The 19,395-nt window shown below is 42.0% G+C and overlaps 1 protein-coding gene across 6 annotated transcripts in view; it reads right to left on the bottom strand.

Moving 5' to 3' along the window:
* Positions 1-14,113, bottom strand: part of LOC144722381 (brefeldin A-inhibited guanine nucleotide-exchange protein 1-like) — a 59,749-nt gene extending 45,636 nt beyond the window's left edge. For 4 of the 6 annotated variants that reach the window (XM_078600605.1, XM_078600601.1, XM_078600603.1 and 1 more), the window contains exons 1-6: positions 13,754-14,113; positions 7,332-7,362; positions 5,019-5,178; positions 2,734-2,880; positions 1,905-2,084; positions 1,209-1,361 (exon numbers count right to left, since the gene is read on the bottom strand). In XM_078600605.1, coding sequence (XP_078456731.1) covers positions 1,209-1,361; positions 1,905-2,084; positions 2,734-2,880; positions 5,019-5,178; positions 7,332-7,362; positions 13,754-13,877 — 795 coding nt within the window. In that variant the 5' untranslated portion in view covers positions 13,878-14,113. The remainder of the gene's footprint in view (positions 1-1,208; positions 1,362-1,904; positions 2,085-2,733; positions 2,881-5,018; positions 5,179-7,331; positions 7,363-13,753) is intronic. The other 2 variants (XM_078600602.1, XM_078600606.1) reach the window with 2 other exon arrangements.
* Positions 14,114-19,395: the final 5,282 nt, after the last annotated feature.

Raw genomic sequence — 19,395 nt, 5'->3', positions numbered from 1 at the left:
ATCATTGCAGTCACGAAAGCTTCAAATCTAGAATTAATAATACAAACTCACACTCGTCCATAACACTGCTCATTAATCGGCGACTTTTTGGGCAATGGCTCTTCTTAAAACTAAACAATTTTTTGATTTTATCAGGTAAGGTCCACTGAGCTACATAGCTCTTTTTCAGAAGTGAACCGGCCACAAATGATAGCTCAATGGAGTGGCTTATCATGTGCACATTTATAGCAGCCAAATACTCGAAACTCATGTTTATAAATGTGGAGGGAAAAACCAGAGGACCCGGAGAAAAATCCACACTACCACGGGGTGAACGTGCAAAGTCCAAATATATACAGGCGTCAGGATCAGAATCGAACCCACAACCTCTTGCATGCCAGGCAAGGTGGTTAACATCTCATAGCAGAGAGGTCCTCATTATGGAAAGATTATCACAAAGGACTGCCCTGTCTCACCTAGATTTCAACTTGAACTGGGGGGGAGAAAAAGGAAGATGCTGAACAATGGGTGATTATGATTAAACACTGGAAGGAATATGGAGTCCCAAACAGGGGTCTCAGCGAAATCTAAACGTACAAAATACAAACTCCCACTTGCCATGGGATTTCGGAAACATGAGTAAAATGAATGTGAAAGCGTTGGCGAAGGGGGTTCTAATCTAAAGTGGTGGGGACCACTAGGAGAGTACAACCACTGAACAGTAGATGAGCATCCACTAGACCATAAGTGGACACAAATTAAGCATTGTGATGATGATGTTACCCCATCAAAGACTTGAACATGACTATGAATGAACATGCAGACTAAGATCATTTAGTAATGTTAATACAGACTGCAATGTACTCAGGAAGACCAAAAATGTTGATTGGGTCATATAAAATATAAAAGTTTAACCATGTTCATTGATCGGCTAGCCTGATGAAATTCGAATGAAAAATAAAGCACCCCACACACACACATCAACACCAAATAATGAACTAAATTATTAAACAGCTTTAGCCGACTTCAGCAAGATGAAGGACTGATATTCTTTTCCCACACCTCCGATTATCACGGTTGACTTCCTTACGGTGCGAAAGAAGTTGAACATACATACATACAAGGCTGACAAATTCCACACACACGGGCTGTGTCGTGTGATCAGACTTGAGACTACGCCGAGACAACGCGAACACCAGAACACACGACGTATCTCCGCCCGGCCTCACCACGTGGCCGTGCTGCAGGGCCGGCGACGGGGAGTGCGACGTGCCGGGCGTGCCATCCGCGTCCGCCTGCTGGCCCTCGCCGCCGGGCTGCGACCCTGGCTGGTGCGCGTGCCTCGCGTGTTTGTCCCTGTCCATCTGTTTCGCCTCCTGCAGCTGAGAACGCCCGAACGCGGACGCATGCCGAAAAAAACAACTGCACGTTAACCCCTCGCAAACGGAGGTGCGGTCGCGCACAATGGGCGGGCGGGGGGGCAGCCCGGTGTAACAGGAGAGAGATGGCCTGCGAGAAAATTGCCGGGGATGCACCCCATCATGGGTCGTGCTTGGATGGGCAACCACCCTGCACAACTGACTGGTTAAAAGGCTACGGAGATAGATAGTGGGCAGCAGAGTGCAATCCACTGCTGTGCTGTACGATGGTCCCGCGCTTACGCTCTGGTTTGCGGCTCTTAAGTGTTTGGCAAACCTTTTGAACATTCTGGCAGGTTGTCAACATTGTAAGTCCTTCATCGCAACACAACTTTATACGAAGGGGTTCATTCAAATTGAATCATCTTCACGGCGCGTTTTACAGCGTAACAGTTAAAGCCCCACAATGAACGACCTGACGAACGGAAAGAATGATCATGAACACTTTCCACCTCCGTTAAAAAGCGTTAAAAAAACAATCGCGTCCAGCCATTTTTTCGCTCATACCGCCTGATTCTCCATGCGAGCGAAGATGACATTGAGCATCTGCGTGAGCGTGGCCTTGGCCGTCGTCTGATTGATCATGTTCTTGCTGGCCAGGTAGATGTTGTAGCAGGTCCGGACCGTCTGTAGCAGCGTTCCCTCGTGGATCTCGATGTTCTGAGACGTCACCGCAGTCAGAAGGGCCTGCGGGAGCGGGGCGCGTTAACATCCGTGTGCATGTACGTTGAACTTCTTCCGTGCCGCATGTAGCCAAGCGCACTAATCGGAGGTGTCTGGGATTTGAAGGCTCACGTTTGTGCACAACGCGTGCCGCTCGTCTCAGTTGTTGAGCATTGAAAACGAAAACTCAAATGATAAGTCAGGCATAGCGTGATATACAAGAAACAACACGATTAAAATGCGCAAGTAACATAAAAAAATTGGTTCAGTGTATACGTGCAAGAATAATTTTCCCTAATTAGAGTAAACAGAGGGTTTCACACATTTTTTAAACAAGCATGACCCTTATTGACATTGGACTGCCAAAAGAATGTTAATCTTATTAAGATGCAGCTTGTTACAAATATTCATTACTTTACAAATGCAGGCAATTCTTTGTTGCCGGGCAATACAAATAAATTAAACAGAGAAACAAACCCTCGACTGGACAAGCAAAGATGACTCAAGATTCCCAAGCGATGATGCAATGTTTTAGAGCGTGTAGGCTGGTCTGTATCAAGAGAAAGCAAGGTCCGTGAGCAAGCGAGCCTAACACCAGTTGAATAACACCACAATTCACCTAAGCAGTAACGGGGAAGCAGGCTCATACACACACACACACGTGGCGTGGCACCTTTATGATCTGTAGCTGCACTCCCTCATCCGTTTGGGGACCCTGAAAGCACCCGCAGATGGTTTCTATGATACGGTCGATAAGCCTCTTCCCTGGGGTGGTGCTGTCGGGCGCGTTCCCAGTCAGATGCCCGTACGCTATCAGTTTCTGCGCAGACACACGTGGAAAACGTTGAGGGCCGGACAAACATTTCAGCAAACAAATCTGGGCGGGGAATCGCACCACTCCTTTGTTGGTTGCGCCCTATTTATGGAAATACATCTCCAGCTGCGGCGCACAACAACGCCGTCACAATCGGGCTCACGGAACCGTATTTTTTAAGCCAGGATGAGAACAAGGGGTATTGCCAGCGACAGTTGTAGGCTATTTCAAAAACAATGCACGCTGCAGATTCTGATAAGGAGCACAGATATACATAAAATGCTCTTGCGGTTATTTACTTTATTCAATTCAGAATAAAATAAAACCATAGCCTGAAAGCAGCTGATTTATCAACACAAGCATTTGACATTAAAAACAACCTAATACTTGTGACTGAAGTGGGAAAATCATGAATCTAGAATTTTCCATGACATACAAATGTGTTTATGCGTGCCTGCTCTTTTGTTCTAAGATTGGCACTGCTGCGCTAGTTTCTCCTACTTTAATCTCAGCGCACCTACTGTACACATGGCTATGTGTTTCATCATAGATAACACTGACATCCCGATAGTTCAATGCACTGAGATTTCTATTTGGAAGTGACAACAGAGTGAAATAACACTTACATAGAACAGCAAATCGGGACATCAGTGCCACTAATAAAACCATACGTTTTTCAATATTTCCCCCATCTCTGTGTATAATCTAATCTATGTAACCAAAACACACCAACAAGATTCTGGATGATGCCACTACACGCCATCAATAGGAGATGAGCAACCTTTACCCGCAGAATTTTGATCTGGAAGAATATTTTTCTACAAGCTATGGGTAAAAAAAAAACTTAAACATTGCAACAGGCAACAAAATTGATCAACATGAGCCTCTTCTCGGGAAACTGTCAGGTATAGCCATCTGATTTAATGTCATTGGCACAGATATCCGTCAATCATTCAATTTACTTACCATCAGTATTGGCTTAACGTCTCTGGGCCTGAATTGTGACTGACTTATGTACATATATTTTCTCCATTTAAATGATGCATTTGCTCAGCAATAAAAAAAAAAATAAACTGACAATATTGACCAGACTAAATTATTATTATTATGCTTGCTTTGCCCAGGAAAACCTCACCGAGTCTCATGAGTTTATTTCAGGAGGGTTCTGCCCAATTTGTTGCAGTGGAGGGAAATTATTTATACGCGCATTCCCACCGATTAAATTTGCCAGGGTACATTTTCAAATTTAGAACATTTTGACCGTGACGCCAGCAAACAATAGCCTACTGTAACAGATGACATCACGTGTTATTAGCGTCCACTGCAAAGCATACGGTGCAATGTTTTAGTTAATACATCGGCACTAATAACCAGCATTCAAACCGGCCATTTCACCACCTCCAATAATACGGCGAAAACATATGAACACTTGTTGGAAACTATTTATAATTGGTTTATTTTTGTTGAGGTCGTAAACCCGCCTCCACCCAACGCAGTCAATGAATAAAAGAGGCACGTGAATTAAACGTGCCAAATGTATTTACTGTTTCAGCACACCTGTGTGTGGCAGAGTAATCTCACAACATTAAATGGGAACGATATTTTCGCTGGAGATTAGATCCAGCATCATCAGATTTGTTAACAGCTCAGGTCTCAAGTTGGTTTACGACACAAATTTTATTTACAGGACCTAAACCAAAATAAACCAATTACGAATCATATTGGCCGTGAAAGCATCCGTTTACAATTGCTGGAAACGTGAAATGAATTTGAGCCGAAACATTCTTTAAAGGTGTGAAATGTTATTGGGTTACGTTGTGGGTAGCACAACCAAGTTAAGAAAAATCCATTGTTGGACGAAGCATATGCTCCCCCCACCTTCACAAATCCACCCTGATCACCCGTTAATGACATCGGGTGCAATAACCCCCCAAAACACGCACAATGTGGAAAGCAGTGGATTGACATACAAAACACCAACCCTGCTAAAAAGGGTCCAGAGGCTTGGCGAGGCTCTTCCAGATGCCACTGGTTCAATAATAATATCAATAATAATTAAAACATCAAGTTTGGACGGGGTTTTAATACCCTTGTAACGGCTTGCCATGTTACGGCGCGATACAAATCGTTCTCGTTATTATTACCTGGAGGCAGTCGAGGGAGGTGCTCACGATACGGGAACATTTTGACTGGCAGGCCAACTCAAATGGCAGGAAGTACTTGTCCGCTTCGATGAAGTTGGACTTGGAGCGGATGGGGGGCAGTGCCGATGAGCCAACCTTGCCGTCCACCACCGCCGGAGGACTGCAATAGCAACGAGCGCTACATCAACACAGCATACCGGTGAGGTGGCCAGGTGGATTCAGTGGTCAGGGTATCGGAGCCGACACCAGTGACATTCTTAGGTTCCAATCCAGGTTCAGCCACCTGAGTTCTCAGGTGTAGTTAGTTGATGGGTCTCAGTCTGGGCATCAGAGACTGCACACAAAAATTGCAGCTCAGAGAATAAACAAAATTTTGTTTGACTCATGTGATGAATATTACTCATTGGCAAGAGGTGGGAAAGTGCTGCCTATTGCATTGTACAGAGGTCACTTGAAAAGGTCTCTGCAATATCCACCTCTGCAAGCCATTCTCTAATGGAAAGGTGTGCACGGACTCTGCGAGATCCACATGGATAGTTCTTCTCATGGCATGACATCGAAGGATCAATTGGGGAAAAAAATAGGGGGGAGGAGTGTTTGTTTTAAACACAACATACTGCGACTGCATTCACATGCTCGCCAGTTTATGGTCACTGTTGTAATCTCAACGCATAAAACCATTAAGTACAATGCCACAATTACTCTCAGAGGTTTTAATGTAATGAGCACAATTGTGCCCCCAAGTGACCTATCATTTGTACGGTCACCGCTTCCTTTTTGTATGCAGATATAATTGGCCGCAACAGAGCAATGCGGGAAAACTTTCATTTAAGCTATTCGCTGGCTATCGTGGGTATTCATGGGGTGGCTGGAGACTCATGTTGTGGACCAGCCTCAAGTATGGCCATTTAAAAACCTAGTTCCAATTCTCAATCCTGTCGTATGTCGGAGACCGAGCCAGTAGTCCTTGAAATTGTAATCTAAACTGTGCATCTATGTTTCGATTTAAAGCTTTCGTGACTGCAGGGATTCATCTTCTTGGTTCTTTCGGTAAAGTCACGTAGAAGGGAAGTAATAAAATAATAAAAATAAAACATATTATGTTTCATTTTAATTATTTTATTACTTATTATGTTTTTATTATTTTATTACTTCCCTTCTACGTGACTTTACCGAAAGAACCAAGAAGATGTGCATCTATGACCAAGGCTTCACTGCCGTCAGATAAAACGATGCATAGATTTACACCAAACAGGGCACCCTTGTGACATTGAAATCACAGGCTTAGCAATGTGTTCAATAATAATCATTACAAAACCATAACAGAGCACAAGGAAGCGAGCAGGAACCACATTCAAGTGTACGTTATATATTTTCAAGGACTATTCTTATTCCTCCGTTGAAAGTTGTAAAGTCTACAACTCTGGTTGGTGAGTATAGGTTAAACCATGAATGAAAAAATAACTTGCGCGTAAAGATGCTTTAAGGGACAAAAACATTGACTGTGGTTATAGCAGACAAACAAGCCAACAAAATGGCATGGTCCGTGCCAAATACAGCACACCAATTTTCCATTTTCTCCCAGTGTAGATGCTATAAACGGAATACTTTTTTTTATGAAATAGGAAGCAGAGAATTCCAATTTTCAAAAGTATCCAAGGGTTATCTTTTTCTCTTATGAAACGACAGCTCCGGACTTGTTTATAGCAACATGGTGCGATGAGATTTTCTCATTCAGTTCAAGCCACTCAAAGCCCTGTCTTGAAACACATTTGTCAATAAATTCAATCACCGGGGCACTAACACAAGTGCTAAGTAAAAAAAATGGCAGTGCTCAAACATAAGGACCTCCTCAACATAATACACATCAGTATTGTAGAGTCCACACAAACACTGACCAATTGGCATTCAGTATGAAATGGCTGTTATGTTGTTAAACATTACCTTAAGTTTTGTATTGTATAACTTTTGAAACCCGAGGTGCTATTATTCGTTTTTAATGGACTACAGTATAGTCCCTGTAAAGGGCAATTTATAACCTGTTGCTATTTAGGAACTCTAGATGCGTAGACCAATCGGTTGTTGCGAAACAATTTGTTCCAAGGTGGCTGTGCTTGAAGAATATCAAACAAACAGGCTCGTAATGGCACCTCTAATAGTGTGGCATACGCCTCATTCGGAATAACGCGGTGAGCTTAATGCATGCACGATTACAGAAGAAAAAAAACATTATAAAGGAGACTTCTTATTCAATAATTCACTTTGGATAATCGTAAGTGCGTGCAAAGTATAACGATTGGCATCAAGCCTTACCTCTGCACCTCCGCTTCGGCTTTTATTTCATCTGTCAAAACAGAATAGCGCACACTTGACTGACGGGCAACGTAACACAATTAAGACAATGTGCAAGTAAACGCTCGCGCGCGAGAGAGTTGTCGTTAACAATGCATCCAATCAGGCGGGTACCCAATTAACTGTGCGAGTGCTCATTCTGAAATGGAATGGAAGATTAACAAAACTGTGGTCGTGAAAACAAAAACGGCTACCTGCGAAGATGAGGTTCGCGAACGTGCAAGAGAGGATGGATCAACAAGGACTGAGGCATCGAATGTGGCACCGAGTATCGACGTAGTCATTGGTAACGCGATTTGCAATGTCAACATGCCAACTTGGACTTTGAAAACAGATTACTTCAATTATAACAACCTTAACTTGGAAAGAAGTAGATTCCAAATTATTTTTCATGACCGTAAGCATTATTATCCCCTGCTCAAGAAACCACAAGGAACAAAAGCTGCTCTGAAATCGAAGGGAGGTCCCTTTAAAGCAAAATTGCCACGAGACAAAACTTTGCAAGTGGGTATGGCAAAAAAAAAGCACAAATTAAATGATAACACACAGCAAGCGAGTAGGGGCGAAAGTCATCATGACTTCAACATATCAACATTTACTTGGGTGCCATTTATTACACCACAGCACTCATTCCAGAAAGACACGGCTTTTCGCTCACTAAGTCACGATGGTGGTTTCATCCCCACAAAATTTGCATTCACACAATACGGTGGCATTGTACACTACCTACCGTCGTTTTGGTTAAATCATCAATTTGTGCGGCTGTCAACTAATCAAATGGCCTAAGGGAACAGACATCCCCTTGTGGCCAATTTGACCTGTCAATGCAATTCGCACCCAGGAGCAAAGTGCTTAACCCATGAACAGACGTACACAAGAGACGGGTCAACAGGGCACCAAATGCATGAATGATGGCCATGTGTAGATACCAATCTAGGCAAGGTACAATTGGCATGACAAAATATTAAAATAAATTCAGGATATCTGCTCCTAAGGTGAAATTTAGTTAACAAGTTTGTGTGTGTGGGGGGGGGTAATCAGATTTACATTCCATTGTAAATGACACAGCCTGCTTAGGAACTTGTACAGATTGTAATCGTTACAGTTCTGCCGTTTGTCTGCCTTTCATCCCAGCAGAGAGTATCCGCCAAATCCTCACGCTTGCAATGGCAACCTACAGTTAAAAGCATATTCAAAATTACCACAAAGGATAGAAAGAAAACAGATTAACTAGCTAGGCCAAAGAAAAAAAATCCATATGACAAATATAGTCAAATAACTATTATTCGTTTCATTGAAAACTACATACATAATACAACGTGTGCTACCTACAGATATATTGGTTCACATTCTTGGAATTTTAGGTCATCTTCAAAAAAGATAGAATGTATTAGTGCACGTGCTTAAATGAAGAAATAAATCCACAAACTGCAATGAAAAAGGTTTGCAGTGATGACACAAAAAGAGAGGCCAGTTAAAATAAGGAAAATACAGTCATGTGAATGTTTCTACCACAACATGAGGCTTTCTACCTGAAAAGGGAGTGAAGTGAAAATACGTGTATCATACAATGTAAACGTTAGTCTCAGTACGAACGTGGAATCTACCATAATTAGCTAAAACGTGCCTGCCCTTGCGGGTCTATGTTTTGCCAGCATAGGGCCCCATTGTGACAGTCGCAAAACGGCGTAAATTTAATCGGTGACTCCCCCCCCCGCACGATTTACATGAGATTTATTGGTCACAGTTGACGTGGCGACAATGGGGAAAAAAAGCCTCGCTGGCTCACTTTGCAAAATGGCACGGGGCTCAGGTTTAAATCCCGCAATCGTAAAGTGGGCAATGAAAGGCCTGCTTGCGCCATAACCGTGGAACTACAGAAGCATGTCATCCGGCTTTTAAAGTGGGACAGCACAGAGGCTGGGGCTATGGCAGGTGCTATGTGATATGAATAACAATTACGGGGGAAGCAAGCCTCTGCATAGACTGTCCGCACGACTGCAGCATACTGGGATGATACACTTTGATGCGTTTTTTTTCTTCCCAAAGCTGGGGCTGCTCTCTCGCCGACACCTTTTGGGAAGCACGTGGACGAACAAAGGGGAGAGAGGTGCAATCACTATTGTGCCAGAGACTGCCGTTTGTGTTTCGCTGTCTGCACGTAGAGTAGGCCCTACATTGTGGTGCTACTGCTTATGACAGCCACGTCAATGGTGAGATTATTTTTTTTTCAAAAAAAATGTCACGTGCGTTTCTGGGATGCTTAAGCAATTTGCTGTCCGTGTTGGTGAACGCGTGTAATTCCATGTAAATAATTAAACGTGTAATAACCATTATGAATTCCATGCCGATTCCACAGGCTTGGCTTTAATGAATGGAGAAAGACCATATTCCATTTATTTACTTGGCTTGGAGTAACTCCATCACCCATGACCATAAAATGCAATAAAATAACATAACACACTGCACCATAAAGTGAAGCCTTTCATTGTCAAATACATCAACTATGTGCTAGATTCTGTATATTTAGCACAGTATTACAGCCTATAACCTATGACTAAACCACCCAGAATGTGCCTCCTGTATCATCAGATCCCGGAAGCTAAGTAGGATTGAGCCTAGATAGTGCTTGGGGATGGGCAAAAATACAAGCATAAAATATGTTATAAGCTTTGGGGCAACGTTGTGTGCAATAGAAGGTAGTGCCGAGAAATCCACTTTTGTATTTTATACTTCTATGCTTTCACATTTATGCACCCTGCTTTTGACAAACCCACACTAACCGGAGTGGTGAAGTATGGTCAAACAACCCCATAGACGTGCATGGTCTGGAGTGGCCCTCTTCCAGCAGTAGATTGACAAAAAGGGCTGTACATGTGGATCAAAACTGCAATTCTCCTTTCGTGAAACGTCTAAATAAAGCCATCATTCCTGCCCACAGCACCGTAGAGCAGAACTGGATGGACTTGTTTATCACAGCCCATCATTTCAGTGTACAACGAATGGTTTATAAATGGGAGTTACATTCACGTGAAATTTGCAAATATGACACCAGCCGATAACATTAGCACTACCGCACGACTATGTATGAATAAACCTACAAGCCTGCTTGTAAATGTTAAAATTATACGACAGTATAGCATTGCTTGAGACATGCTGCTGCCATCATCAGCCACTAATTAGGAATTGGCCCCAGATAAATAAAGCAAACGTTAGGGGACTCACATATATCAATCATACTACAGAAAGGAAGTAATTCAATTAATGTATATAAATCTAATGTGTAAAAGGGCACAAAGAAACATGTAGGGATGAAGCATATGTAACTTTGGAATCACAACTATACAATGTGTTGGGTACAAGTTGGCACTGGAATCCGATAGCTGGTGGCGCAATCTTCCATTTGGCATAGCGTGCAGAATGCTAAAAGGCATTAAGAGCAAACAAAGCGTGTACATTAAGGGTGGCATTACAACAGCCATTTGCGAACATTAGAATTCTTGAACAACTTATTACGCACTTCAAACCGATTTTCTCAGACTCCTCTCACTTGTTTTGACATTGCATTTAATTGGCCAGGGCTCAACAATGAGCAAACAACACTGCAAAGAGGACAAATTTTCTAGGCAAGGGAGAGTTGGAGCAGCTCTGAGCAAACTGCCCAAGCAGGAACCATCACTCTTCAAAGTAAACCTCAATTGTCCCAAGAATCTTTTAACGTCACTCAATTAGATGCCCATAATGAACAGGAAGCATTTGATCTGTTCAAAATGCAGTCGCGATTCATTATTTGCCCGTTCAATCTCACCATATGATGAAAACATGAAGCCAGACTTGCTCACAATTAGAAACTTTTCATCGGGAGCCAAATAAAAACACCCAACCTAACAGGCAAATTGCTTCTTTAACTGCAGCAGTAGCTCCACATCAGTCGCAAGAGCCTATGAATGATGAGATATCTTGTTTACAATATCCCTATAAAACAAACATAGCACTGTATTATGGAGAGCGAGAAAACCATTCAACGCTGTACTACACTGCAACTCGGGCTGTGAGGGGTCATTTCCAAGCCTGGTAAACAAGCGTTTCATTATTAAAGTGCCCCTCAATCTTTAATGCGTTCCAATAAATTACTGAAGGGTCCGGTTTGGTGTCCACTATCTGGCTCCCAAGCTTGGCAACAAAAAAAGCCTTGCAGAAACTAACGTTCTAGCTCGCAGTGGGCACGAAACGCGTGCGTTGGTCTACAGTGCAGTGGGAATGACAACAGGCCACGGACTAAATTAAATATGCATCAAGTAGTTGGTTGCTAAGAGGTGGCACGTTCTCTATGCGGATGGGACGTGTCAGTTACAAAGGCATTCCCGACACACGCGAAAAATTGAAACCTTTGGTTATTTAAGGCACCATCAAGCACTGCATTATAGATTTACAGCAGTGCGCGGCGCACACCACTCCAAATATTTACTGTATTCCACATTTAAAGCTCGGCTATGACCTTAGAATGCGCCTGATCTCGAAAGGTAATCAGGCTGGAGTCTGCATAGTTCTTCAATAGGTTAATCACCCGCACTTGATAGGTTAGTATAGAGCTTGCTGGGCTAATGCAGAGGGCAGTTCAGAAAAAAAAATTGATGTGTTGCACGGTACTTCTACGCCTCCACGTTTATGCTCCCCGCATTCACCAACCTGCACTGACAAACATGGTAAAGTATGGTCAAAGAACTCCCATGACCTGCAAGGCAAGGTGGCCCTCATCCAGGAGATTTGACCAAAAAAAAAGGTTGTACATTACTGTACATATGTCACAATGACAGCTCCTGAATGATCTGTAAACTTAATGTGGACAACTTAAACGCATCGACACTTAAGACAACTTTGCAGACGTTTCTGCATGCCTACAGTACAAAACAGCATACACATTTGCTGATTTACGTTCCCAATGTTCGTGATGTAAAATAGAAAAAAAGAATGCCACCCGTTAAAACTAAATAAGATTTTTTTTTTAACCCCGCATAAAATTAATCAGTTACTCTATCAATTGCTGTAAAAACACACACTGGGCTACCTGCACTACACAAGGGGTTCATTATAATCAGTGACCACAAACGAGCGGCAATGCCAGCAGGGGACATTCAAAGACACCTCATTGTGACCGCCTTTAATCCACACTGTACCCAGGGACCAGGAAACAAGGACTTCAACGCCACGATTTCACAGTTGGCAAACAATGAGAACATCATGATGGCCCGGTAAAGAGGACTTAAACACTGTCGTACAAAGGAAAAAGTATTCATGATTAGACAGCCCTTTGTCATATCTACTCCTGAATGTTAAGGCCTTCCCTACATGCCATGTTGGCCATGGGGTTATGTATTACCATACCACGATGGTGAGTGCAAGGGCCAACCGAGATTATTAATCGCCGCCGACGTTAGCCAAGGCATGGACTCTAACTCGGATTAACAGGTTCAGTGCAGCGTGCTAACAACTGCATCTCCGCTCCACCTGCGTGTTTTGGTAATTAAGAATTAGCATTCACTTGCAAGACCATGACTTGGTTTCAAATGAGTAGAACAAAATGTACTCCACTAAGCCGAATAACAAAAGTGTGTCAATCACTGCGTCCTGAATAGATATCGTGTCCTGAAATTGACATTAACTTGGAATGGGGCCCGCGTGTATGTCGCAAGTGTTTTCAACGTTACAACGATATTGTAAAACGCCTCTTTCGCTCGAGCAAAAACATTTATTCGGGTAACAAAAAGTCAATCCTAAAGCCCCAGTGCTGAAAACCCGTAGACGTGTCGGCTGAAAGGTGACCTGAAATGGTGACGTTGGGAATTCGTGAACGGCATCAAAACCGTCGAGCCCAATTGCAGCAACGATTACTCCCAAACGCGTGCCTTATCGTCAGCCGCATGTACAACACGTTTTTTTGTTTGCGTGCAAAGTATCGATAGTTTTGTAATTTTAATTGGCGAAAATACGACAGCGCTGACGTTACTGTAGAAGCCAATGGACGGCCACGACCCGGAAGCAACGATAATCCGCACTTGCGGTTACGGGCGGCGATGACTACGTATTCCTTAATCTGCATTTCTAAATCAACGAACACGACCAAAGCAATCTCTACATTGCACTAAACCTATTTTGCAGCGACGGTAATCAAAACCAAAGGCTGTCAAACGCACTTTAGCTCAGGCCTACCTCCACCGGCGGCGACCGCCGGCCCCTCGGCTAGTTGACCGGGCCGGATGAAGCGAGGTGGAGGCCGGCAGAGCCAACTATCCGAGTGCCGTTGCGAGGCCTAAACACCCCCCCACCCACCCAACCCTCACCCGCGTCGCGGAATGACAAAACAAGCAAAACAAATCGCGTACCGAGCGCGACCTCGCAGGCTTTCCTCAGCTGCGAGTGGTGCGCCTTCTTCACGTCCTTGTCGGCCAGGATCTTGTCCAGTGCCCTGGTGAGAAACATATTCTTGGTCTGCCTGCCTTCGTGCATTGCAGCCGCCCTCCTTCAACAACCACACACACAACCCCCCCCTTCCTCCCTCGCTTCGCGGGCCGCTCTCGACGATGACTTTGTAGTCAAAAGCAACAACAAAAACCCCGCGCCGACCACGGCGGGTTATGGGCGGCAGTCAACGGCGCCGAACAGCGTCGCTAGCGAGGCTCTGGTCCGCACCGCTGCTGCGCTAGACCGCCATGTTGCTGGGGACAAGGGGCGGGTGCGACCAATGGAGGTGGGCGTGGAGGGGGGGTAAGGATGGGGGCAGACCAAGTAATCGATTCTTAATAATAAGGGGGGATACATATAATTGGTTCTTTCGGTAAAGTCACGTAGAAGGGAAATAATAAAATAATATAAATATAAAACAATAATATGTATTAATAATATATATTTTTATAACAATAATATTTATTTATATTATTTTAATCCCTGCAGTCACGAAAGCTTTAAATCAAAAAATAAGGGGGAGTTCGGGGGTAGAGGGGGAGTTGGGGGGGGGGTTAATTTAAGTAAAAATTGTATTACTAATAATTTTTTTGGTTTGAACATTTTCATTCTAAAAGGTTTATAATTGGTAATTTTCATAGCCACGAATTTGTTTCAACGTTCATACTTCAAAAAGCATTTAAGTTATATTCCGCAGTGGTTCCCTAAATGCAGCCTCTGATAGGATATGGAAACTGTTATAATCTGAACCTGGATCATTCAAATAAACAGCCTGAAGTTGGGAAATTAAACAAAGTAAAATGTAGAAATCTGATATTTTAATATGTTGCTTTATTATGAGCAGAGTAGAAGGCTTTATAGATTTCCTGCTGGGCATGGGTGATGTCTTCTTTTTGCTGGACATACATTAAAAAGGCCCAAATCGACATATTTAATGTATCCATACATTATGAAACTGCAAAAGTGAAAATTCAACAAAGCTGCTGGTAAGTGAATTTAACTTACCAATTATTTTAATAGCGACCTGGTTATCAACAAATGGTCGCTCAACGAAGTGGCTTGTCAATCATGTGGACATTTATCGCAACCAAATAATCTAAACGCGTGATTTCGATTCTAAATGTGGAGGTAAAAAGCGGAGTACCCGGAAAAAAAATCCACACGACCACGGTGAGAGAGAGACACACACACACGCAAACTCCAAAGACAACAGGCGTCAGTGTCGGCATCGAACTCATGGCCTCCTGTATACCTAGCGAAGTAGTCAACATCTCCTAGCCACCGTGATGATGATGAGAGAGAGACACGCAAACTCCAAATATACAGCAGCAGGCATCAGAGTTGCGATCGCGCCCACGACATCCCGTATACCAGGCGAGGTAGTTAACATCTCCTAGCCACCGTGGTGCCCGTTGTGTCGTTAAACCCACCCCCACCCGACACAGCCGATTAGTAAGGTTTGTCACGTAAAAAAAACGTGCCGATTAGTTTCTACTTCAGCACACTGGTGTGTTGGAGAGTAAACCCACAATGGCATTTACAATTCGAGTATTGTGACGTTTTGCTGGTGATTAGAACCAGCTTCATTGGGTGATTAGCCAGAATTGTGAATAATTCTCCCTGAAGTAGTAACTAATTTGCACGTTCTGTTTACTTGACAACCCTTACTAATTGGCTGTGTCCAGTGGTGTCCGGGTTTAACGCCACATTTATATTCATGCGATGTAACCCAACAAGAACATTTATTATGGATAATATTGGTAGCAAAAGCCAACATGTTAAACTGAACGTACGGTATTCAAATGCATGCCTATACAGGTCACCATACATCAATAGGGATTACGTGTACGCAGGCAATAACAAGTACTGCTATTTTATTGCACGCAAAGGACAGGAGGTGCAAGCATAATGGACATGCATGATGTACATGCATGATGTACATGCATAATGTACGTTGACTTCCATATGAATAACCCCCTCGGCAATGGATATCCATTGTAATTTATATGCATTCATTGACCCCCCCCCTTCGCACAAGGGCTCCCAAGTGACGTCATCACATCTATCTCTTAAAGGAACGAAGCAAATCTGACTGTCACCTGATGAAGATAGTTGTAATTAATGGCGAAACGTCGTACTCAGATTGTAAATGTTGTGGCTTTACTCTCCAACACATCGGTGTGCTGTACGAGTAACGAATTGGCATGTTCTGTTTACGTGACAAACCTTACTAATTGGCCGTGTCAGTTGGTGACGGGTTTAACGACACATTTATATACTGTATCAGGGTGTTTCAAAATAATGGGCTAAATTTCCAAGCAGTATATTTCACGATGGCAACATGTTACAATTACACAAAAAGTTACAAACGGTTTAATTAATTATCAAGTTTTACTAACCATTTTATAAATGCCATATGTGCTGCTGTATTGACAACATCGAGACGATAGTTGAATTCGTCCCAAACGCCTCTCAAAGTGTCTTCTTCCACTGAAGTCACCGCTGCCGTGATGCTGTTTTTGAGGTCATCCAGATCAGTCGCTAATGGTGGCACAAAAACACGGTGTTTGACGTATCCCCACAAGAAAAATTCGCAGGGTGTGATGTCTGGGGATCTTGGGGGCCAAGAGTGCAGCGTCAAGTCGTGGGGTCCTGTGCGACCTATCCAACCTTGAGGCAGTGTGTCTTGCGAATGACTGAGGCTATAGGGGCTGTTTGTACGCTGGGAGAGGCATCAAGCGGTAATCATTTGAAACTCTATGCCCTGCCCTTTCAAGTGGTAAGCGTTTCATTCATGGGCGGTTCGTGGTTGCAGAGATATAGCCATTTCAAATCGGGTCCATCTCTTTTAAACACCCTGTATTTATTCTAGATTTGAAGTTTTCGTGACTGCAAGGATCCATACTCTTTGGTTCTTTCGGTAAAGTCACGTAGGTGAAAATAATAATAAAAAAAAGTGAAAACAATAATAGTTTAAACTTATTTTATTTTATTATTATTTTCACCTACGTGACTTTACCGAAAGAATGAACGAGAGTGAACCCTGTATTTATACGATCTAACCCAAAAAGAACTGTATTATGAATGTAATAATCGCCTGCGTGTTTGCCTTGAAGTATTTTTCAGAGTCAAAAGAGGCAAGCAATCACTGTCGTATTGTGCATTTTGTCGACAAACTGAAAGAGGTCCCAAATGCAAATAAAATGTACTGTTATGAATTAATATATATTTATAAAAAACTTTTTAAAAAACACGCTTTAATCTAAGAACTCCACGACTCCAGGAAGTGGTCTCGAAGCTTGCCATAACGTAAGGGACCGTGGGAAATTACAGCCAACGTCAGTTGACCGTGGACAATTAGACCCAAGTCGAAACATAACATGTAAAAAATAATGTTTAAAATATATATTTAACATTTTTAATGATAGAATATAGTATTGTCATGAGTATGACATAAGTATACCAAGGTTGCAGTCGATACCACATTGGAAAGTGGGTTAAAATTTAGTTACATGATTTTAGGATACAACAACAGAGTGAGTTCAATAAAAGCGTGTAAAATGGTCTTGAGCAGGAGGACACTTCAATGAATGAAGAGCAATAGTCAACATGTTTTTATTATCAGAAAGCGTAACAATGTGCAGATCCCAAAGAGACCAATGAATGAGTCCGGGCATGTTGTAGGTTATGTAAGATTTTGGGAATTGTAACAAAATAGATGTGTTCATGTATTTTATGTGATCTTAATAATTAAATTGTTTACGTCGTAAATTAAAACAATGTAGTGTACAACTGCGATCATCATTTTTAAATATATTTAAAATAAACGTTTGAGAATGCTATTCAATATTCTGTTAAAGAAACACCCTTAACATAAGTTAATATAATGAATGTAAATAGGTCTCCCAGGATACTGTACGTGATTAATAATAAGTGAAGTCTTTTTTTACTTTTCTAGAATACTTCTTGTATTATTTAAACTTTTTCTTTCTGTGACATGCAGCTCAAGCACGTGAATTGAGAAAGCTTGCTGGTCGTTTTTTTACACACCCTCCAGAAGGAATGCTACCACTCTGGGGCACTCCTCAATCGTATTGTTTGAGTTTGCCTGAATGACTTCCTGAATGATGAATTACTGAACGTTAACTGCACCCCAACAAACGATCAATCATTTGTTAAAATCACAAATGTAAAGTGATGCATTTCTGAAACATTTAGGACATATGAACATTACAGCACTGTAACATCTATAATTGTAATACTAAATTAATAGAGCCAATGTTTAAATTACGACCAACGTGCGTTTCGTCAAATGTCGACTAGCTTTTTTTAAAAGGTAAAAGCGATCAGGTTTAACCGGAAATGTGACGAAGCACACCCATACAAAGACAGGCACATTCTTAAGATTCTTTCTGATTTTATTTCGTAAACATCCAAACCTAAACGCAGACAAGTAAAAAGAAATGTCTAACTATAATACTATATTTTTGTAAGCACATCTTTAAACTTGTAATCATGAAAGATAATGTAATACTGTAATTAAGGCAATACATGTCAACTGCGCACAACTATGCTCTATACATTAGAGTTGCTTTAAAATACACTAGACTGTACATTGTATACAAAACTTCACTTACAGTACTCTATACTTTGGGGGCACTGTGGTATTATTATGCATTACAGTATTGTACTCTTATAAGAGCCATAAAACAATGGAAAATAATGCAGCATATTTCATCCACTTCTGATATATATTTGTTCTGTGTTATTCGGTTCTGATTTAGACTTCTGTAACTTTTTGTACAATTATTTCCTAATATTATTATCATGTGAAGAGGCAAAATATCCATTCAGATTTATTGAAAAGTTACGTAACCCTTCGTGTTAGAGAATGGCGCATGGAAAGAAATATCACAGAGCTACCTCTGAGATTCCTTCAAGGCGCCACTTTCCCACAATAATTATAGATTTGAAGCTTTCGTGACTGCAAGGATTCATACTCTTAGGTTGTTTCGGTAAAGTCACGTAGGTAAAAAATAATAATAAAATCTGTAAAAATAGTAAATTTGGCTGTGACGGTCCCACCTGAAGACGGAGACTTGTGTTGCCTCCGAAACTTCGTGATTTAATTGAGTTATTTTCATTCATTATTATTTATTATTATTATTAGAGTATTCCCACAATGAGTGATGTTCATCACATGGCATTCAAAGTGATGTGTTTTTTATTCTCAGGTCCGGAATTTAGCAATATTAAAGTACAGAACCAAATTGAATGTATTTTAATGCAGTCAATGATGACCAGACTGAGAATATAAACTCTACACATTTGAGAACAGAGTTGAATCACAGGCATATTTTATCCCCGGGTCTTGGCGGTGCCAGGTTCACCCTTTGACATCTGCACAACCTGAGTTCTAAAATACTTCCCTACCAATATTGCAGGAAACCAGTACATTTAAAATGACCTTCCAAGTACACATCATACATTTTGGGTATAAACAGGTTAGCAGCTTATATATGCCAAATCGCACAAACCGTAGCCGCACAAAGCAAGGGAAACC

Source organism: Lampetra planeri, chromosome 14, assembly GCF_965212315.1.
Source record: "Lampetra planeri chromosome 14, kcLamPlan1.2.h2, whole genome shotgun sequence".
NCBI classification, from domain to species: Eukaryota; Metazoa; Chordata; class Hyperoartia; order Petromyzontiformes; family Petromyzontidae; genus Lampetra; species Lampetra planeri.
The sequence above is the reverse complement of the archived record's forward strand: the minus strand, read 5'-3'. Positions and strand labels throughout refer to the sequence as shown.